General features: G+C 37.6%; 1 protein-coding gene across 2 annotated transcripts in view; it reads left to right on the top strand.

Annotated features, from left to right (window-relative positions):
- The window catches only part of CCDC102B (coiled-coil domain containing 102B), a 144,675-nt gene that overhangs the window by 16,760 nt on the left and 103,557 nt on the right, over positions 1–24,358 (top strand). For both annotated transcript variants that reach the window (XM_054583777.1, XM_054583778.1), the window contains exons 2-4: positions 13,774–14,395; positions 17,285–17,505; positions 22,794–22,902. In XM_054583777.1, the coding sequence (XP_054439752.1) occupies positions 13,790–14,395; positions 17,285–17,505; positions 22,794–22,902 (936 nt within the window). In that variant the 5' untranslated portion in view covers positions 13,774–13,789. The remainder of the gene's footprint in view (positions 1–13,773; positions 14,396–17,284; positions 17,506–22,793; positions 22,903–24,358) is intronic.

Here is a 24,358-nt window from a genome sequence, read left to right on the forward strand (position 1 = left end):
CATAGAATTTCTTTTCTTTTCTTTTTAAATTAATTAATTAATTTATTCAAATACATTTGTCTCTGCCTTCCCCCCACCACTTTCCCTTGCCCCCTCCCCCCACTCCTTCCCTCAGTCCTCTTAGTTAATTTCTAGGGGTTTGATTGTTTTGTCTCACACTTTTAGGTCAGGCTTTATTGGGAGTGGCTTTTTCGGCGATGTGATGCTGCAGTTCATTCCATGTGGACATATGGTTGAGAAAGCATCTTTGCTGAAAGAAGGAAAATATTTCCCCACACTGACCTGTCATGAGCCAGGTAGCACAGAAGTGTGTGTTTGGACTCCATTCTCTTCCATTAGTCTATTGTCTCTCCCTTTGCCAATACTTCGGTGTCTTAATTATTATAGCTTTATTGGCTTATAGCCAGTGGTATAATTCCTCTAACATGGTTCTTCTTGAATATTTTGTTGTCTACTTTTGAATCTTGGCATTTCCAAATGAAGGCTAAAATCAACCTGTCAATTTCCACAAAATAAACCTTCTGAGGTTTTGACTGGAATTACATTGAATCTGCAGGTTAAGTTGGGTAAAGGTGTCATCTTGCCAATTTTGAGATTTCCAATATATAAACATGGTACACCCCTGCATTTATTTAGCCTTTGTTTCTCTCAGTAACATTGTAATTTATGCAATGCAAGTTTACCCATCTTCTATGATATCCTTAATTATTCTGATGTATTCGATGCTATTAGAAAATGATACTGGTTTTTAAAATTTGGTTTTTGTTAAGTATTTGTTTCTAGAATACAGAAATGCACCTGATTGTGTATATTGCCTTTTATCGAATAAGCTTACTAACTTCACTGTTAGTTCTAATAGTTTGTGGAGTGATTTGAATTTTTTACTTATAAATCACATTGTAGGGAAATGAGTGTTTTACTTCTTCCTTTCTATTTCTATTTAATTTTCTTTCCACTGGCTGAGATCCTTTCTCTTAAACAATACTGAACACTAGTAGTATTCTCATTTCTGATTTTGGTGGGAAAGCATTCAATTCTTCACCATCAAGGATTACTACTTTAGGCTTTCTTGACGATAATTCTAATCATATCATACATTTTTCATTCTATTTTTGGTTATATTAGGATTTTTTAAAAAATCATTAACTGGTGTTGAATTTTATTGATGCACTTTATTTTTCTATTGAAATTTTTCTTCATTTTGTTATAGGTTTATTAATTGAATTGTGATGATTGATAATCAAATGCTAATCAATTTTAGATACCTGGAACATATTCAACATTGTGATATGTTAATCTTTTCAATCACTAGACTTTTCTTGCTGATGTTTCTATTCCAGTTTTTATATCCAGGTTAGTTGAAGATATTTGTCATAAAGTTCTTGAGAGGTCTTGGTATCAAGGTTGTTTTGACCTTGTAAAATGAGTTGGGGGGTGTGCTTATTCGTTTTCTTTTATCTGGAAAAGTTTATGAAAAACTGGTATTATTTCCTGATATGAAAATATTTTCTTTATATATCCTTTTAAAGTAATCTTTGCTGGATCTTAATGACTCTTTTGTCTTAAACATTTCTCACTCGTTCATTTATTCATTCATTTAACAACAAATATTTACTTAATATTTATTACTTGATTGATAAAACTGAGGAACTCAAAGATTTTAATGTTCTTTTACCTGTTAAAAATAAGCACTATGGAACTTTAAAAAAGGTGATATTTATACAGGAAGCTTTACTCATGCTGTAGTATCTGCACTCAAAAATGGAAAAGAAAAAAATCCAAATAATTAGTGGACAGTTTTCATTTTCCCAGAAGCAAAACGCTATCTTGCACTTCAATGGTAAAAAATAGTTTTCAATAAATTAGTTAGGATATGAAAAGGTAAAAACGAGCACGCTCACTTGTACGTTATACGTACCCCTGGAGGCGGAATCCCATGCGTTGACTGAACGGTGTGACAGAAGATGGCGACTTCGGGTTTCCTGTGATTACAGGCAGACACGTGCTCTCGAGATGCATTTTAGGAGAGTGAATGTGTGCACTGTTCTCATTTTTCAATTTTGAGCTGTTAAAGGCACTGTTGGCCTGCTGTTTTTGTATTTCCAGCCACTGTTATTTTGCAAAGGGCCAAACTGTACTCACGGTAACCCAGCATATTTCTCCCTGGTTGGCATTTGATTCTGCAAATATCAACAGAGACTAAAAATGGATTTTTTTCTGACAATTCACACGTTTGTGAAGACTGCAGTCTTTTAGCTGTTTGAAAGTAATCTGTAAAGAAACTTTGTTGTCAAACTAATAGCAAATATTTGAGAAATGATTAATAAACTGAAGCTGTCTAGTCTATAGATGCTAAAATTGTATGGGGATTTCAATTAGTTTAAGTGCAACGGGCAAAAAACAGAATTAAAGGGGAGTCTTGTTCATTCATGGCTGTCACCCTGATTACGCGTCTCATTTGCCTGGGGTGTGATGGTTTTCTCCCTTTTCCAGTTGGTTACATAATGTCCTTCGGTAAACCGAGGGCACGGGCAGCTATCCCTGATTGGGTAATGCTCAAAAAGGCCAGCCCACTTTGGCTACGTTACTATATCTAATTGAAACAGGAAGTATAATATTTCTTTTATTTATTCACTTGAATACAACATATTTTTAGTCATGGACCCTTTAAACCTTAACACTATCTGAAGAAACACCATAAAATGTATTGACTCTTAATCCTTTGGTTGACATTTAGATTGAGATTTACTCCTTCCTATGCCCTCATTTTACACCACTTAACTTTCCCATTGATCCCGACTTTAATTGGTAAATTTCAACATTTCATTTCTTAAATACGTCCTTTGGCGTCAGGTCGCACGAGATTGTGATGGAAGACGATGATAACCGCCCATTTGGGCAAGTGGTTTTAAGAGCCATGCCTTGTCCTTCTGTTCTGCAGAACAAATGACAGACACCACAATGCAGTGGCCTAACATGGCACTTCTTGTCTCCCTTTTCCTGAAGGTGGGGGATCAGGCGCGGCGGACCTGGGTACCCCGGCTCCGGTCTCTCAAAGAGCTGCCACTGAGGTGCCACCCAGGCCTGCAGTGGCCTTTAGGTTCCCCCGGGCGTGTATCCACTTCCAAGTTCCCCGTGTGGCTTGGGGAGCTCCCGTCACGGCTCCTGGTGTCATTAGAGTGAGCGAGTGCAGGGGCGGGGCGGGGGAGGGGGGAGGCAAGATGGAAGTTACATTCTTTCTGCACCTAATTTTAGTCATTTTTGCAATGTGATTGTTCTGAGGATGATACCAAAAAAAAGGGGGGGGATTAATCATTGAGATGGTAACGGATGTGAGAATAAAAATATGCCCGAATTTGATGAGTAATATTTCAATTTTTCCTGCTTCTAGGTACCCATACGGTATGAAGTACTTACTAGTCAAAAGCTTAATCATTTGTAAAAGATCGTTATGGTTTAGGTGAGAAAGGATATGCCAAAGTATGGGAGAATTACTGTTTTTAAATATATACCTTATTTTGGAAAAAAATACATATATACCTTATTTTGCATTTCCTCCTGATTTCCAGGTGTTTTGAGCTTCAGAATTTTGGGGGGAAAAAAAAGCTTCCTTACTATCTGACATATAGGTTCATTATTATTTATTACAAAGTTACATTGTAAAGATTGACATTTTAATTGTAGGGTACAGATATTTCAAAATAGTAGGAAAGAAGGTTCAGTTTACTCAATATTAGAATGAAAATCTCATTTGTCTTTGGGGTAGTTGAATTCCCTGTCAAATGTTTTGTGTTACGGAAACTGCAAATGTGTTTTGTTAAATTCTTTACCCTTAAGGTTTAGACTCAAGAGTAATTTAAAGGAAATTCCATCCATATGTTTATAATTTAATATGTTAGGCTGGTTTTTTCTCTTCTTTTTCATATTTGATGTCTAAGAGCTCTCTTGAGCTGCTTCTTTTGGGGATCTTTTGGCAAGATTAGACTAAGTCTCAAACCAAAAATTTCAGATTGGAATTCAGCATATATCAGTGATTTATACAGTCTGAATGATACCAATACATTTTCTTATTTTGGAGCTAAATGCCATAACTAGAGAGTTGGAGATTACTCAGTGGCATTGAAGGGCATTAAAAATAATTCTGGTTAGTGTTAACTCAGACTTGATAAAGTTTCTTATTCGTAAATTGTACTTTATTTTAGAAAATTGTTAGTGTTCTTAGTAATTCTGTAAATTTTTTTATCTTTCTATTTACTATTTCATAATAGTTACTGTTCAGTGAACTAATTCAACCATACATCTTCATTTACTGCATGAGAGCTTTCAGACAATTTCTAAATGTCTAGTCTTTCATTTTCTAGACCCTGCTCTTTTCTTTCATAGCATAAACCATGCTTAGTAAACATGCGCAGCATGGATGTAAAAAGGTAATCTTAATATATGTTAGTGATTATTAATTTACAGACAGCAATGAAATAAACATTTTTTGAGAACTTGATAATCTATGCACTTTTATTTTTTGAATCTGAAAAAGGCTTTGTAAGCATGTGACCTAACCCTTGGAAACAATAATGACACATAGAAATTCATGTCCAAAATACATTAAAAATAACTTTCATTTTCTCTGAAGCCTTTGCGTGCTCTTGTATACTCGTGGTGAAAATGCGCCAAACAGCAAAGTGATTCGACATGGAGGGCTTATTTTGCCCAACTACTGATAGCAGTCCTGTGTGTACATGAACATTTAGCTAGTTCTATCTGGTTAATAATAATAGTAACATCATATACAGCCAGGCTGAAAAACTCTATGCACTGTGTGTGTATATGTGCGCATATACACTATGCGCATACTCACGTGTGTAGTATATATATTTTGAGGTGGCTTGGGAAGGCACTTTAAGGGTACTGAGACCTAATTCCTTAATTTCCCTCCTTTGAACAAGCAAGTTAATGCTATGTTTGTTCATGGGAGAACACTGGGCTCCAAAGGATTATCTTGGCCTGAGAGCAGGAACGTGAGAACAGGGCACGGTGTGTAGGCGCCACCACCACCTCGTTCGCCCAGTCCTCCTGGCCTTTCCATTTTTCTTTTACAAGGGACACAAGAACGCAGTATCAGCTGCTAAATTCTGTAGCTTTCTGGATGGTTTCATGGGTTGAAACTAGATTCTTCCCCCTGGCCCCGCTCGCCCTCAGAGAAAGGGGAGCGAGACCGTGCACTTTGTTGTGGGGCTGGGGTCAGGGGGCTGGCGTTTCTCCTGAACATTCGTGAAAGAAACAATTCAGTATAGTAGCACTAGCTCCGAACTTCCAGATGAGAGATCTGAACTCTGGCCCATCTCTGCCACTTAGCGGGTTTTCTGACCTTTGTCCAGGCACCATAATTACCTAATAGAATTTCTATAAGTATCATGCAAAATGTGCATTTAAAGTATCTTTAGCCCTGGATGGTGTGGCTCAGTGGTTTGAGCACCAGGCTGCGGACCAAAAGGTCGCCGGTTTGATTCCCAGTCAGGGCCCAGGCCTGGGTTGCAGGGCAGGTCCCCGGTAGGGGGCGCGCAAGAGGCAACCACACACGGATGTTTCTCTCCCTCTCGCCGTCCCTTCCTCTCTCTCTAAAAATAAATAAATAAATAAAATTTTTTTTAAGTATCTTTAAACTAGATATATTATGCAAACGTAAAGTGTTACTACATCTGGAGGTTGATGCTTGAAACTGTTGTTAGTATTTTATTTTAGTTTTAGCCTTCAGTGCCTCTTAAAATGTTAAAACTCAGAGCAGGGGCGTGCATGGCAACGCAGGGGACGTTAGAGGAGAACGTTCTGCCCAGCAGCTCCGACCGACCGAACGAACACACCTCGGCCAGGAACAGGAAGGAGGGGGGCCTGCCTCCCGCAAGAAGAAAAGGGAGAGGAGGGGAAGGGCCGGCCGGAGGCCAGGGCAGGGAGCGAGGCCGGTGCCCGTCCCGCGACGCTGAGCCCTTTCGGTCTAACTGTACTAGGGAAGCATTGATAAGCTTTAATTCGAGACTAACACAGTTGTATTTACAAAGGAGCTGTGGCTTGCATCCCAAGCAGGCAGAGAAGGATGAGTCGGTACTTCGCTCGCAGCGGGGCCGAGAGCTGTGGCGGCTGAGATGCGGGAGTGAGAGGGCGCGAGCTTGCGAGGATCCTAGAAGCGGCTGGAAGGAATCACATCCTGCCGTCTCTCGATGTGCTCGATAGCACTTGAGGAACGTGTGACCTTGCAATGTGGGCCTTTTAAAGATTTTTTCTTTGACTTATAATTCAAAAGCGTGGGTTTTCGTCTCTGCCACCAATAGGGTCATAGCTCTCAACACTGATAATTAAATTGCAGATCATTCATAAGAAATGAAGCTTAACGAACAATATTATATATGCCTTTATAGGACTACTGCTCTGCTTCAGTAAGAAGTAGAGTGAATGAAAAAGTCTTTGGAAATAGTACGTGCAGGTATAGCTCACAAACGTCTGAATACACTATAACATTGCTGCTCTTAGCTTTGTGATGTGGGATACATTTTAGCCAACTTGGATTATTAATGTAAAGAACATTCTATGGGTAAACGAAACAGACTTTAAGAATAAAGGGTTTTTTTTTGTTGTTAAGAAAGTTTATAACTACTTTTCAAAAGTAAATATGACAATCATTTGGGCTGCGCTCTGCAAACTTCATTACGAGGCCTGTGAAAACTTTCCCGTCAGCTAACCTAGCACGGCCATGTGCAACCCATCAAATGGGGGTGAGAAAATACTCCTGAATCATTCTGACACAAAAGGACTTTCTCTTGCTCAATACAAAGTGCAACCAGATCTGTGAGGAATTTCTGTCTTAGCCTCCTGCATTCCTCAAGAGCAAGTGTGAGCGGGGTCCATGGCTTAGGAATTTTGCCGAGGAAATGCATAGGAAAATTGGGATCGTGTGTGGTTTTGTTCTCTGAAAGCCCAACATGATAGTAAATATTGGAAAATGTTGATGAATATGAAGTTAAGGAATATCTGTAATCCTAACAAATGCATAGCCTTTAAATTTTAAAAATATGAAAAGCAGAACCCCCCTCTTTCTGGTTTGTAGTGGAGCGGAGATAAGGATTCCATCACAAGGTAATTTGCTCTCACTCACAATAATGACAGTTTTGAGGGGTTGGCTCTGGGCTCTCCTGGATTTTCTTTTAATTTCTTTTCCACTCTTACCTATGGGCAAAGTTACATTGTCCTCTCTATTATTTAATCTCTATAAAATTATACAAAATGATATCATCTACATAGCCAGGTAAATTCCAGACTCAGGGTCACCTGTCTGACTGTGGAGGGTGGTAGGACCTTTGACATGATCTGCTTTTGTGGTGTTTTTTCAAAAAAATAAAATAAAATAAAATGTCCGCTCTTGACTGTTAGCCACCTGGAAATAGTAGCAAGATTATTTTATATGAAAATAAGATTTGACTTGACTGTATTTCTACCACAGCTAATATTAATTTCATTTTTGGCTTAAGGTCTCAATGAATGTTTTGGCTTATTTATTTGGCATTATTAAGTTGGATTAGATTGCATAAGAAAATTGGGATAGTTTGTGGTTTTGTTCACTGAAACGTTGAAATCAACATAAATATTAAGAAATCCTGAGGAATTCAACACATGTCAGGATTCCAAATATTGGTAGGTAATAAGTAGCATAGACTGTATGTATTTATATACACATATAAATAAATACATATATTTAGAAAAAATACACTTAAGCTGTGAACTCAGACCTTTGATAAAATATCCTTATGCCTTAATATTTGTTCATTGCTATGACATTTGAGTAATATTTTTAAACAGAATTTTCTTAAGTCTAATTGGCATCTCCAGGAACTACACAAGAGTCATTAAACTGTGTTATAGCCTTCAAGAAATTCTTGATCATCTGAACCAAAATTTATATTTGGCAGGTAAAGCACTATAAAAGCTTCAAGATGATCAGCCTGCCAGAAAAGAGAAATTTTATTTTTCCAAGCCTCATTACAAATTATACATTGGCACTTCATAAAATGGATTGTGATTGTGGATTTTGGACCTTTATTCTTTTATTCATATTCCAAAGAAGTATGACTGATCACTTTCTACCTCTGAATTATAAGGTGGTTTTTTTTTTTCCTTGTAAAAGCACAGAAAACAATGCTATTGTCTGAGAGGGGTATCAATAACATCAGGATATGATTTGGAGATATTATTCTGAAATAGTTTATTTTAAAAGCAATAGAGTTAATTTTTAGCTTTGAGCATTGTCTAAGAAGAATGTTGTTTTTCTCAAATTAAGTTTTACCGAAAACCTAGACTAAAGAAAAGACATCACATTGATTTGAAACAGCGATACATGGCTTCAGCGATATTAGGTAATAGCAAGAGGCTGTTAGGAAGCAATGGAGAGTCAGCTAAAAAGAGGTAGGGCTTAGTATCTGAATTTCATGCCAGTTCTTTAAAATAAAGATAATTTCTATCTCTTCAGATAATGCAATTTATCATTTAGTAATGACTCTTGGCAAACAAAAACAGACTGGTTTCTAAAGGTTTGCAATTATGCTTGACTTGTACTACACTGCTTTGGGGAAATGAAATATCTGAGCTTTAAATAATTGGCAACATGGACACATTTAGTTTGTATTATTTAGTTCCCCTCTTTGTGCAAGTATTTGCTGCCTTTACAGGGTTCTTAAACCGCAGGTTCTCAAGAAGTGTAGACTATAAATGTTCCCACAATTGACCATGGTATATGGGTTTTTAAGTGTAAGACTTAGGCACGGGCAGAGCTGGAGCTGTATCTAGTGATGCCATGTAACCACTCACTGGCATTGTTTTACTTAATCGCTGTCATTGTTTCACTTGTCACGGTCACAACTGCATTTTTCACAGGTACTACTTAGTATTTCCTTGCAAGGCAGCCTTAAAAACACATTATTTATTTATTTATTTATTTATCTGTTTATTTATTTATTTTGCTTTAGACCCATACACAATGCACATGTTTTTCAACTAATCCTTTGTGCAGGCTCAACGGGCCACATTTTAAAATATATTTAATTTCCTGAATGTTAAAAACTGATTCCTCTTTTCTCTTTTTATCAGTGTCTTATCTATGGTACCAACGTTTCCTAAGTATTATGATCTGAATCCATACTAATCTATTTTCTTCTCGCTTATGGCTTTTATTAACATCATTAGGTCTACAGTAGAGGACCTATCCTTCTCTGGAAAAAAAGAAATCTAAAAAGAATTTCATTTAGAATTCATTTCCTATAGGTTAATGGAAAGCCGTAAGTATAAATGATGAAACAAAAACCCCTATGGACCCTATTTAATTCTTCTCCAATAGTGTAACTTTTGCCAAAAATGGTTTTATTTCTGGCCCACTTCACTTTTCCGATAACGCCTAAGACATCACCTCAGAGAGACTGCTCTAAGTATGTAGGTATGTGTTGAATCACAGTACACTACTTCTTTTAAAGACAGTAGAAATGCATGATCGTTAGTTTGATTTATTGCTTTTGGTTATTAGCGAGGTGTCAGGGTGGCCGAAGCCACGTGTGTTTTCTTCACTATCACAGCGGAGGCCAAAGGTGGGTTTTCCGCTGAGATGCCAGCCTCCAGGAGATGGAGGAGAGTCAAGCCCCGGCCCCACTAGCCGTTGCCTGAAGGAACATTGCTCCTCCTGCAGGGCAATCAGATCGCACAAAGAGTCTCATAGAGGCACGGCTTGTACCAGAAACAGACACAACCGGGTGGCTGAGGCATGGGATGTGGAGGCAGAGAGATAGAGGGGGCTGGAGGCGTGCACAGGACTCAGGCCCAGCAGTTCCTTTAAGCTAAGGTGAGGACACTGGGTCCACTCTAAGCTCTGCGCAGCTCGGCCACAGAAAAAGAAGGAGATCCCACCTTTTGCGACAGCAGGGATAGACCTTGGAGGTTGTTATGCTAAGTAAAAGAAGTCAGTCAGAGAAAGACAAATACTGTGTGATTTCACTTATATGTGGAGTCTAAAGAACAAAATAAACAAATAAATGAAATAGAAACAGACTCATAGACACAGAGAACAGACGGACAATTGCCGGAGGGGGGGGGTTGTATTGGGGTGAAAGAGGTGAAGGGGTTAAGAAGTACAGACTGGTAGTTAGTTGCAGAATAGTCACAGAGATACAAATTACAGCAAAGGAACTATAGTCATTAATAGCCTAATAATTGTATTTGGGACCAGGTGGGTACTTGAAATATTGTGGGGACCTCTGTGTAAAGTACATGACTGTCTAACCACTGTGTTGTACTCCTGAAACTAATACAAAATAATATTGAATGTTAACTGTAATTGAAGAAAAAGCACAATGTCAGAATAGGTTGGCTATCTGTCGTGTGATTTATTGGGAGATATTTGAGCATAAAAATATCCAGCATGCAAGTCTGCCAAATATACTTCTGAAATAATCTAAAAGATGATCTCATTAGTGTGAAAATATTTTGAAGTTGTAGATTTTTTGATAGGGTAAGGTAATGGCTCCGGATTCTAATTTCCTTAATCCCCAAACTTGTAATTGTATGAATTGAGCTGGTTACATTAGGACCTTAAGCCCTGGTTGCTCACTTCATAGATAGTACTGAATATTTCACTGAATAATATCAATATGATATAAAATTGAGACTGTACTTTTATAAGTGACATTCAGAACTGTTTTGGAAATTTTACCTACTGCTATCATTTTTTAAAACCACACCACTTCTCTTTCAAATGAGAGAAAGAAATGGAAAAATTAATTAATACAATATTCCAAAGTGATATATTAGTAACTTAGATAGATGGCATTGGGGAAAACTGTCACCTTGCCTAAGAGACAGCCTGGGCCAATGAATCTGCAGGCATTTCCCCATTTAATGGTCACAGGAACTGAGAAAGTTACATGATATACCTGTCTCCTCTTAAAATGAGGATATGAGTCAAAGGCAGGTTATGAAATCTGTCCAAGATCATCTGTTTAGGAAGTGATGGAATCAGAACTTGAACCCATAGAGTCCGGGGCCCAATCTCTTCATTCAGCTCCTCTTTAGTGAGAAATAATATATTTAGTAATCTTATCTATATATTATATGCTCATCAAATTTTATTTAATGAATATTTTTAATAGCTATCAATTACTAATAATTGATAGAAAATAGAGCACATATTTAATGTATACATGGGGATGAGTTTGGACATATGTTTGCACCCATGAAACCAGCACTGTGATCTTGGTAATAGGCCTATCAATCACCTGCTGGAGTTTCCTTGTGCCCTACTTCCACGTTTTGTGGTGAGAACAATGCCAAAAAGCAGAATAAGAGACTCAAAAGTCAACGCGTTAAAGTCTTTTTTCAATCATCAAAGGCTTTGTGCTATGGTCACTGACAAATACCTTTCCAGTCATCTGAAATAAAACATAAAGTGTATGTGCAAATGTAAAAAGAAACCAAAGGATTTAATAACTATGTGAGGATTAAATATCCACGTTTAAGCTTGATAAGAAACACTTCAGAACAGGAAGTACTATTCAAGCTCAAGGACTGAATGATTAAACCAGACTCAGTTTTGTTTACTCAGATGTGAAAAAAGACAGAGCTAATTGGTAGGCAGGATCTTAATGTACCATATTCTAATTATAGAGTCTTCAAACCACTAGTGAAATAAAAGTTAATGAAAGATTTTTAAAGACATTACAATTTTAAGGTACTGATTTATTTATAAAAATGGCAATGATAAATTTAATTTTAATATGCTGAAATAAGTTTTCCGTCTTCATTCTGGAATTTCAACTAAAAAGGGTAATTTGTTGCACAGTGAATAATGAATATATATGAGTATACATTATACATGATATTTGGTGTGCTTTTCATTAGAAGTTCCTTTTGTTCTCTTCTATTTTAATATTGGTCTTGGTTTACTAATTGTCAAAGAAATTTGGTCAATTATATGCTCGTTGCCCTCTGAATTATAGTAAATGAAGGGAACAATTGCTCCACATCAGCATTAATTAAAATATGCTTGGACATATACCAATCCTAACAAAATAATTGCAACCTTGAATCCATGCTATTGTAATAAGTATTATTGTAAGGAAGGAATTGGTTTGGTACCTCAACAGAACACTTGTTAAAATATGTTTTTTTCCCTATAATTGAAAGTGATATGCATTTAATATTATATAGTCATTTTTTTGTGAATAGATACTTATTTTATAAATTGTTGAAACAATGAAATTCATTAAGTTGATTAAATGGACGGTTCATAAAGAGACAGTTTATGATCTGAACTATATAAAAGTAGATGAAAAAATGGGAGGAATTAATTTCATGTACATAAATTGTATTTACACTAGAAAATCTTACTTGATAATAAAAACGGGTAAGCTTCCACAAAGACAGAGCTTTGTTATTTTGTAGATTAAGCTGCATATTTTAAGCATTTAAAAATTTATTGGTTATTAACTGCTATATCCTCGACCTAGCATTATTGCTATATTGAATAAGTACTGGATGTGCATACGGATCAGAAGCTTTTGCATTTACAAATTAATTCGTCTTTTGCTCTTTTATATGGAAAGCTGCCTTTAGTTTCTTGATGCAGCTTTGAAAGCTGCAGACTCTGCTCAGGGTCGTCTAGGTTGTGAGGACTCTTCCATCACAGGAGGAGAGCTGCGCTCTGCGAGAACCTGCCTGGGCCCTCGGAAGCTGATACTGACCGGCCACTAAAAAGATTGATTGAATAAATACATATATGTACATTTCATTACATGCACTTATCTCCCTCTCTGGACTATAAAATCTTTAAAGGCAAAGACAATGGGTTATTCAAAATATTTTATTTTTAGAACTTAACATATTCTATTAACCATAGCAGGAATCAATGCCTGTATTAGATGTCCTTGTGGCTGCAAGCAACAGAGAACTCAGGGGCCAGAGCCGGAATGAACACAGACAGGCATCTTTGCGCAGAGCGCGGAAACTGGGGGTGCGTTCTAGGTTCCTCGCAGAGCTCAGTCGACGAGCTCCTCATCTTTCCCTTCCAACGCTATCATTCAAAGTCGCAGCGGGCGGTCTTGCGCGCCCCCTTCCGGAGTCAGGTCTTCGTCCAGGCAGGAGGAAAGCAGAGGGAATGCCTTTCCCATTCTGATGTTTCCAAATTTTCGTAGGCAGGAAATTTCCCCAGCAGACGTCTCCTCCCATCTGATCCGATCAGCGGGCCTGCTTGCTTGAGACCAGTTAGTGGCCAGTGAAATGAGGTCACTGTGGGCCATTTAGACTAATTATGTTTTAGCCCCTGGGAAGGGGACCGGGCCCCGGGCTTATCCTCCCAGAGATCAATGCGTTGTGCATTTCACCTGAACAAATTGTGCTTTAGTTATTAGCAGGGGACCGGAGGAACATCGGGTAGTAAATGGACAATATGTGTTACAATAAATGTTACATGAATAGATTTCTAAAATGAGTAATTCATGCCATATGCTGTCCACAATTGCATCTTCAAATTTTTATTTGTATTTGTTTGGCAAGATTCAGTATGAGCAATTTCTGTTTCTTTGAGGATAATTACAAACGCATAAGTTCCTCTATGTTTTCCGTTATGCTGGAAAAGAAAATACTCAATATTGAAAAGATGCATTGTTTTCTTCCAGTATTTTAAATGTAAGTCTTGTTTTTGTAACTGCAATGGAAATTCAAAGTTAATTTTTTTTTTTTGTCTCTTCTTAGGCCTGAGAAGGTAAATATGAATTTAGATTCCATTTATCGGTTAATCGAGGAAACACAAATCTTCCGGATGCAGCCATCATCGGTTACACCACCTAGGGACATGGTGGCACCTGCCTCGGCACCCCGGGGCACCTGCGATTCCTGCTTGCCCCTCAGGGGTCCCCAGCCTCCTGCCGCCCCCCACTTCTGGGCTCCCTCAGGCCACCCGGGCGAGTGGGACATTTGTGAGGAGCTCCGCCTGCGGGAACTGGAAGAGGCCAAGGCCAGGGCCGCTCAGATGGAGAAGACCATGCGGTGGTGGTCGGACTGTACCGCCAACTGGAGGGAGAAGTGGAGCAAAGTGCGCGCCGAGAGGAACAGCGCCCGGGAGGAAGGGCGGCAGCTGCGCATGAAGCTGGAGATGACTGTGAAGGAACTGAGCGCCCTGAAGAAGCGACAAAGCTCGCCGCACCCGAAGGAGGCGTCGGACGCGCGCGCCACCCAGCACCAGACGCGCCCTAGTTTCATAGAAGTGTCCTGCGTACAAAGGGACCAATTTCGGATTGGCTTGCCAACGTGCAAGTCCACCAGGGAGTGTTTGGTAAAAGGAGAATTTCTGCCAAAGGAGAACACCGGTAGTATGGTAAGAGAAAAAAAGAAAAAAGAAAAAACAAACAAACAAAAAAACCAAAAAAGGCAAAGAGGAATCCAGCCATAATAGGCCTGTTACAATGCCTTATATGGCAGGGACTGGGTTTGGTGGCCATCGCTAAGTACCGCAGACTGGGTGGCTACTGCAACAGAAAGCTCTAGAGACCAGAAGTCTGACATCAAGATGTCAGCTGGGCTGGTGTATTGCGGGGCCTCTCTCTTTGGCTTAGAGGTGGCTGTCTCCTCCCTGTGTCTTTACGTGGTCTCTTTTCTGTACAGGCCTGTGTCCAAGATTTCTCTTCCTAAAGGAGGACCCTCATCGGACCCACCTTAATCACCTCACTTTAGCATAAGCACCTTGGAAAAGACCCTGCCTCTGAATACAGTCCCATTTTGAAGTACTAGGGCTTAGGACTTCTGCCTATAAATTTTGAGGAGACACAATTCAACCCGTATTAGTCCATAATCTTACAAGTTTTCTTAAAAAAATGTATCCAGCATTTTTTTTTACTGTGAAAAACAATATTTCGAGAGCTATCTCTCCATGTATCTTTGCTACATCAATAATATGAATTATCCATACAGTAGTCTGGACCTTTCTCAAGGTTTGGCACTTGGGTCTCACAATTCATTTCTGTAAAATGGGCCCCACAGGCAAATTCCTTTAGGGAATTCTCACTGCTCACTCTTAGAATTTCTTGGTATATTTACACTCTTGAAGTTGCTAAAAATTCTGCATGAAATTAACAGTTTAATAAACTTTACCTAATCTAGCAGTTCATACACTTATTTATTCACGAACCACTCTTCCCCCCTGGTAATTACTATTAACAACCCATAGGACATACTTTAGGAATTCATGTTATTTCTTTTCGTAGTATCAGTTTATCTTATTATCCCTTTCTTTGTAATGCCAGTTCTAAAAACATAAAACTGTTCTTGCGTAATTCCATCTAAAAATGTAAGCCTTTCCACGATATATGTAAGTTATGGAAGATAGAACATAAATTTCATTATAAATAAAAAATTAAAAAAGATCCCAACATTCCAATTAGGCTTATTAATTCCTCCAGGTTTGTATTACGTTAAAAAAAAAAAGTGACAAGCTAAGCTGTTAGTCTTGTTGTGTACATCTTTGGGAAAATGTTATGTAGTCTCAAAATTCCACTGTATTAATGCATGTATTTTAAGGTAGTGATGGAGATGAGGAAATATAGGCCACATAAATTACTCTGAATGTACAAATTATTTATATCTGTAAGTGATAGACACCACATTTGAGAATGTAAAAGATTCTCTTCGCATATATTTTGCTGAGAAATTCTCTGTATCTTGGGATTTTATCTGGAATATCTTTGTATCATCAGTGTCAAAACCACGTACATAGTTGGTATGTATTACAAGTTTGTTTATTTAGAAAAAAAGGAATTATTTAAAATTTCTTGTGGTAGTGAAATAAGTTTTGGCTATTGAAGAAGTTTCAATTAGTTGTTTTTATTTTGATCAGTTTTTTTGCTAAAACTGAACATACTCATCTATAAATGTCTTACTTGGTATGTTCCAAGGAGAACAACACATGTTTTATTTTATTGTTCCTCAAAATAATATACATAATAACCATTAATTTTTGAGAAAATGAAGAGATGAGTCATACTAATAAACTGACATTCATGTACTATTTTTAAAATAAATACTAAAAATGAAGTATTATTATGATTTTATTTGAAGCAAGATAAACTAGTAACTAGAGAAGAGAGGAGCTTATGAGAAGAGCCTATATTTTAAAGAAGCAGGAGAGTTGCAAATATTTAAATATACGTATGTAACAGCAGAAACAAAATACAGAGGTCAAGAATTTTAGATTGTTAGTGAGCAATTGTAATTATGAGATTTACATTAGATACAGAGAAACAAAAAAAAAGAACCCTTCTATTAATAGCATTTAACACAAAATATATACAAGGGATGATATATATGTGTATATATGAAAAATGTATATTAACAATACTTGTTTTTACTGATATTTCCAAATTTTCTACTGTGTGCTTTTCCACTTTTATAATTTCAAAACATATATTTTATAAGTCTTTGTGTGCGTATATGTACACTTTATAAATTTATACATAAAACCATGTAAACAAAAAAAAGATTTTTATTTAAATTTGGATATTAATTGAGATTTTATTTGAACTTGGCTTTATCTCACTGTAAACCCACAAATCAGGGCAAATTTAAGTTACAGACAAATCTGCACAGCATGAGTTGGGCGGAGGTTTGGAATTACGATGGAGGCGTTTGAGGCGCTGCGCTGCTCTGATCCATGAAGCCCGTGTATATTAAAGTGTCCCATTTAACTCCATTGGAGATTTAACCAGTGATCTAAAATATGGTTTGATACACAAGTCTATTAAAACATTCAGAGTTCCTTGACAATTCTTTTTACTCTGCTTGGCAAAGATGCCTAAAGATAATCAGCTGGCTTCACTTGGAAACTCTCAGCATGCTTTGTGACAAAATAAACTTTAAAGAGAAATTCGTAAACTCATTAAATAACTCTTTACAGCTGTTCAAGTTTATGCAGGGCTATTTTTAGCTATGATTAGAAAAAGAAAACCTAAACTAAAAGTTAAAGCAGACTTTTCGAGAAATGTATTTGATTGTAATAAGGTAGAACATAGGAAACAAATTAAGAATGCAAGTTACAGTTTGGCCGTTAACACTGGCCAAACTGAGAATGATTTAAAAAAGTGAAAACATGAATTTGACCCTGAATCGTATCATTTATTTCCTTCTAAAACCATAGGAATATTCTTCATGATTTTTCTACTAAGAAATTTAAACATTCAGCAGTAATAATTGCTCTATGTTTTTTTCCTTTCAGGAAGAAGGTTTGGTTCTGGACCCGTTAAGACCAAATGAGGAGATGAAGCTCCCTCTGGACTGTCCTGACTCATTCAAGAACGGTGGCTCCGCAAGTGGGGCCATAGTACCTGGACTAAGACACCCGGTGGTAACTCGGCCCCTGGAGAACGAAGTGCCTGAAATTTCAGCTTTGCAGGTGCATTTGGATGAGTTCCAAAAAATCTCAAGGAAAGAAAGAGAGTAAGCATGACAGTGATGGTCATCCCTTACAGTACAATGATGATCTCCCTTAACCAAGTTGGCTTTTCAAACTTCTTACAATTGCTAAGTCTAGCAAACGGGCCATTTGATAATGTCTTTTACCCGTGACTAGTCATCATGTTCTAGTATTTTAAAGATGAGTATGACATACTGCATTCATTTTTAAAAATTTGAAGAGTAATTTATAATTTATCAGTTTTTATTTTTTATTATAACCTTGTTCACATCATCTCTGGTAGATTCACCTTATTTGTTTTTGAATATTAATGTGTGTGATTAAAATAAGCAGTGTATTATCTATACAGTGAGTCAACAAAATGGCAATATATTAACAACAGACAAATCACAATTTTGTGAGATATTGATCACAGAAAAAGGTGCCTCACTCGACCATCTTCAGTGTAGAGGAAAGAGCACTAGACTTGAGGTTCTTGACCTGGGTATTCATCTCCGTTCTAATATATTCTAGCTAAATTGTACTTGGTTAGCCAATAGTATGCGATTTTGTCCTCTGTGGACAAAACTATGGATAGCAATGCTTCTGTTCCAGTTTTCTATTGTTTAGAAACAAAACTTCCCAAACAGCGGCTATTGAAACAACCATCCCCGTGAGTCTGTTCATGAATCTGGAGCATGGTTTTCCTACGTGTGGCATCAGATGGGACAGCGCAGGGGCTGAGGGCTGAATTCAGCTGAAGCCTCACTCCCTGAAATGTGGTGGCTGATCACAGTTCTCATCTCAGGCCACAGTGTGACACCTGCAGGTGGCTTGTCCCATCTGTATGGCTTCTTGGCTTCCTCACAGCATAGGGTTAGGTTGCAATGAACAGCCTGGGGGCAGAGAGAACTATATGGTGTTTTGATGACTTTGTCTCAAAGGTCACTTAGCATCACTTCTGTCATAGTTACTAGTGGAGACAGCCTCAAAGGCTGATGAGTTCAAGGAAGAGGGGCACCCTTGATGGCAGGAAGGTCAGAGCCAGGTTATACTAAGAGCATGGAGGATGCGACCACTGTGGCTGCCACCTTTGGGAACCGCAATCTGCCATTGTCTTCCTCACGGAATTCTTATGTGGATCCAACACAAATAAGGTCTGGGAGACTGACCACTGATCTGAATCACTCTATATGCTTTTTGTGTTCCTCTCTGAGGGGATATTCGTGGAATATTTGATGCACATTAAAATTAGTTCTTCACATTTGAAAGCATTTTCTTCCATCTCTTTAGCTATAAGACTCTAAATAAGAGAATAAAAAAAGCTGGGAGTAGTAGAATAACTAATATCTATATGTGTATATATATATACACACATATGAATATAATTATGTAATGATTTCAGTTAGGATGGTTTAAATGGATTGAAATAGTGATAAGTATGCACATAAACCTCTCACAAATACTGTATTTAACTTGCCATTCCTTTTCTGTCAACTAGAAGTTTCTTATTCATCCTTCAATATTTATTCATATACCATGAACTTCTTTTTTTAGATTCTTGGTCTCTACATCATTATATGAACAGATTGTGATAATACAAGCATCTTTGTATAGAATAAATATTGATTGTTCTACCATCTACTATAAATTTGTAATAGAGGCAATCAACATTAGTAGAAAAGGGAATAAAACGGAAGTAATTTTTAGGCCTGTGCCCATATTAACAGTATTATCTGAAACTGTGGGTCTCAGTCACATTTTAAACTCTGTGTTTGATTTCTTGAAGGATTTATCTTTTCAGTGGCTATAGACTTCTCCCAAACCTACTTGTGTTACTTCGCCACCCTAGTGAAATCAAAGCCACATGAAACTGCATTTCCTAGACATACATACCCTCAGGTGCAGCCTTAACGATACCCGTGCGCATCTTTGCTTTCTCCCTCACACACATGGACATGCGCATATATATTTGACTTCCCCGGAATAATTTAACCACCTCCATAGAAGTAAAGTCTCCAGTTCTCCAGGCCAATATACAAACCCTAGACAGGCCAAAGAATAAGGGGCGCGGAGGCCTTCAATCCCTCTTTGTCTTCTCACTCGCCCCCTTCAGGAGCCATCCCCCGGGTGCTGTATCTGAAGCATCATGAGCGTGTAATCCACAGGAGGCGATCACCGAGCCTTTTTTTCCCATCACGAGAATGTTTCCCAAGGATATAGCATATCCTGTTGCTATAAATCTGTCTAATCTTCTAAATTCCTCCTCCTGGAATCTCAGCAAGTGGGAGGCTGGAGATGAGACGATGTGAACATGGCTTTTCCTGTGTTCCCAGCTGGTGGGAAAATTCTCCCGACGGGAACACAGGAATCAGCCAAGAGGACAGGGAGTCATTTCTACCGGTTGTCGTTGACAAGGAACGCCTCATTGAACATGCTGAACTTTATCACATTATTTATACTCGCAACACTGTGCAGTTTTCTGTGTCTTTATCCAGTAACTGAGAATTTGCCAAAGCCTGTGTGCTTTTGGTGGTGAATTAGGAAAATCACTGCCAAGACCAATTCCAGAAGCTTTTCTTCTTATGTTTTCTACCAGAAATTTTATAGCTTCAGGTCTTTGGTCCAAGTCTTTAATTCATTTGAGTTAATGTTTCCGTACTTTTGCCCTTTTTCACTCTCCACTGCCTATGTTGTGTGTGAGCAGTTGCCCGCCTAATGAGACAGAGTCCATTTTTCTGCACAGACTACAAAAAAAGGCCAGTACTTGTTGACCGGGGTCTCCTCTCCAGTTAGGGTGCAGATGGCCAACCTGGGAGCAGGTCTGCAGAGGTGGCCACCTGACCTTAAGAGTAAATACTAATGCTCCAAGGAAGCGAGTACCCAGAATCTCTCCTGGTGAGGACCTCACTTCCTGAGGAAGCAGTCAGTGGCCTCTGGTCCGCATTGACACAGTCCTGTGTCTCCAGTTGGTGGCACTGAGGTCATGCTGTGCTACCTGTACCTTCTGGGGGCCTCAGTGGATACCCATGGAAAGATCTCAGTGGCTTTGTGTTTGTTATTTCTAACTTCCTGGGTCCCCATTTCCTTCTCTGATTCTCTTAGAGAGTCTTTGAACTGCTATTATCCCTTTTCTGCTTCAATGGGAAAGTATGAACACACTTGCTCATCAGTCACTTAACTGATACCAGGAGAGTGTACCTGCAACAGGCGGGGAAGGTGATGGGTGTGGTGGCCTCTTCACAGGACCAGCCTGGGCACAGGACTGAGCTGTGCTCCTCTGTGTGACATCTCCACGCCTTGCTCTCTGCCCTCCCAGGTGTCTCCAGGTTTAACAATATTCTCTAAATACCTCTTTCCTAATTAAATGAAGTGTGTATGGCTTTGACTCTTTGCTGGAAGGTGCTGAAAATGAAAGGAGCCAAAAGATGTAATAATAAATCGTTGGGAATGCAGTCAGGAACTGGCAAAGATGTTGATGGTTAAAAGTATGAGTATAGTTATACAAATTTTTATTAGTCATTGTTTAATACTTGGTTTAAATTTTGGACTAGTAGAAAAGTGGATATCTAAGTGTCAGTACAAGTTAATTATTTTTGTCTGGCAAAAACATTTTTTCAGGCCTTTCAGGAAATACTGATTAGATATGTTGCAATGAATTTTCACACCATTTATACATGATTAATACTTATTTCCAGGAATTTTCAGGTATTTTCATTCCTGAGGAGTATTTTATTTAATCTTCCTGTCTGATGTCCAATTTAATACTCAGTTATGATGGGATCATGATAGTTTCCAAAGGATCAAAGACTCCATAGAAATATGACTGTGCTTCCCATAAAAAGTTTGACTCTCCCTCTGTCTTTTAGATTCTGAAAATATTGCATATTTTAGCAGTCTGATTTAAAAAATTTATATTATCATGTTAAAATACTATATTTTTGCTAAGCTTTATCTTAATTTAGTTTGTTAAAAGAATTTGTGCATTAAATAGGCAATATTTCCAGGGTAAAACTACATTTTTTTCTTTGCCTTCTTGTAGTTCAAATGGTATGATGATAGTTTAAATTTAACTGTATAAATAATCAATTACGAAAATCTTTCCAAAATACAGAGTAAATTGATTAGGCCAGAAAATTAAGGATTTAAAGAGCGCCCTCTGCTGTATGACTTGTGTGCAGGGTCCTTCATGCTCACATGCTCCTTCGCACAGAGTTGCAGGGTATTTTTGATGAGGCCACATGAAACATATTCGGGTATCACATTGCCAGTAATTTTGATGAATTACCTGTCCTCTCACTTCTCTGTCTAAATTTTACCTTTCTACACAATAAAAACATAAAATTTTCTTTCAGTGCACTAACAATCACGAGTTATTTTATTCAAGATATATATGAAGAATAAATATATTTAAGTATTACTAATTTACTTTAAATAAGGAATGAGAATAGTTATTCATTTTATATACTTTGACAACATTATTTTTATTTTATGAACTAACAGAATAATGCTAAGTCTAGATATAAAATCTAGATATATTTGTATCTTTAGAATATATCTATATTTATATGGAACTAAGTTTAAAAGTTTAATAAATATATCTATTGAAATTTTTTTCCCAATTTACAACATGCTACGAAGAATAGATACCCCAGTAATTTTGATGCCCTTTTTGAAGACTGGCATTTATTCTACAATAATAATAAATTATTTTGATGCTAATGTGTGCTTTTAGCTAACATTATAATTTAATTTATAAAAGAATAATGTTAAAATCTGGCATTGATTCTTCAACATGTATGATTTTGAACTTGTTAATTTAAAAATCTAAACTTTTCTCCAGTTTTCAAGTCCAAGTTTTTACTATTCTATTTATGAATAAAAATTATCAATATTATTTTTAATAAGAAAATTTATCAATATAGGATTCAATAGAGAGATGTAATTAATATCCTTTAATAAAGATTGTTAATATTTTTTATACACACTTTCTTTTTTTAAACTTTTTTTAATTCCTGAGGAAAAACATTTTCATGTTCTACTTCTGTAACTCCAATAAATTAAAATACAGGAGAAAGCAGGCAGAAAGTCAATTATTTCAATACTGGCAAAGCTAAATAAAATATGTTTAACTGACTGTAAAGCTAATTGACAGAATAACAAATTAAACCAAGTTTAATTCAATATTTAGAATTTTTAATAAACTAAAAAAGGTCTTCTGTCATTACAATAATCATATAAAAATTAAGAAAAGAACACATTTAACTTTGAATGCATTCCTAAAATTATTTTTTAAATTGAAAGCCTGTTTTGCTTTTAATTCTTTGTTTAGAATGCACTCCTCTCTGGAAAAAGAAATAGGACGCCTGGAGTCTGCTGTGTCTTTATGGAAACGGAAGTATGAAGAGCTGAAAGAATCAATGTTCAAAAATAGAAGCGAGGTAAGGAGACTTAGGACCTGAAGGAGGAAATGCGATGGAGGGTCCCCTCTGGGCCATGGGTGGCCCAGGGGGCAGGAGGCCCCCCAGACCAGGGTGAAGGAAGTTGAAAGTGGGATTTCTCCACGAGAGGAATAGTGGAACTCGTCTGTCACTAGGGAGTCTGTCCAACTCAGGCCGTAAGAAACCTAATTCTAAATAACACATATTTTTATGATCAACTACGCAGCACAATCAGCTACTCATTTTGGGTACACGTGAGGGGACTGCTGAAGGTGTCATTGTATCACAACATCTGTATTAAATAATTTTATCTTAACCTTTTATAAAGTGGTCTGAAAATAGCAGTATATCTCAAGAGCGTTTAGGTTCTTTACATTTTGGCATTATCGTAATTCAAGATCAGCCACTTGCCTCTATATTTTTCCTTTGCATTTTCAACAATGAAACTCCCCCATGAATCCTTGGCATTTCAATAATTTTAATATTCATTATTAAACAATATTAACAGTACATATTCTGTACACTAAATCATTGAGCTAGGCAGCTCTGTGGGATAGAATAATGAGCAAAGTAAAGAAAAATACTGTCCTGGCTGGTGTGGCTCAGTGGATTGAGCATTGGCTTGAGAACCAAAGGGTTGCTGGTTCAATTCCCAGTCAGGGCACAAGCCTGGGTTACGGGCCAGGTCCACAGTTGGGGGCATATGAGAGGCAACCACACATTGATGTTTCTCTCCCTCTCTCCCCTCTCTAAAAATAAATAAATGAAATCTTTACAAAAGAAAAACTGAGCAAAAGTCATGACAAGCTAAATACTCTTGAATGACTCAACATTAGCAGATGCATGTCCATGTATATGTTTATGTAGATATATGCGCACGCACACACACACACACACTCCACAAGGAAGGAAGCCGACAGCTGTCTAAAAAAGCCGAGTAACTAAGTCAATTATGTAATTGTGCCTTAATCTAAAGCACTCTCCATTAGTTGTTAAAAAAGCAATATTCCTCTTTGGTTATGACATCCCATATGGATGTTGCTTCATGGTTGTTTGAAGCAAGCAATAACGTTTAGAGTTATTAATCTAAGTTTGGCTAATTCACATGATGGAACGGTTGGGAACCTTGGCTGCCTTACTTCTGGACAAGACACAGGCACCCCGAGGGCCAGGGCACATGGTGATCACGGTAATGGCGGTGCATGGGGTCAGAAACCCTCTGCTTTGTGGTCCTGAGGACCCCTGAGAGTTGAAGGAAGGGAGAACTTCTCCTAATACTCTTAACAAGCATCTCCTGAGTAGAAACATTTTATAATGGAAGTAATTTCCATGCGAACCACACAAAGTTAGTTTGAAAACATTTCTCCATGAGGGGTAAATTAAACAATTAAAACGAACAAGCTAGATTCAGTTTATTTCCCCTTAATGGATTTATGTTAGACTGTCGGGGTGGCTT

The sequence above is a fragment of the Pteronotus mesoamericanus genome, unplaced genomic scaffold (assembly GCF_021234165.1).
Source record: "Pteronotus mesoamericanus isolate MK-2021 breed Mesoamerican mustached bat unplaced genomic scaffold, CSHL_Meso_final contig_74, whole genome shotgun sequence".
NCBI classification, from domain to species: domain Eukaryota; kingdom Metazoa; phylum Chordata; class Mammalia; order Chiroptera; family Mormoopidae; genus Pteronotus; species Pteronotus mesoamericanus.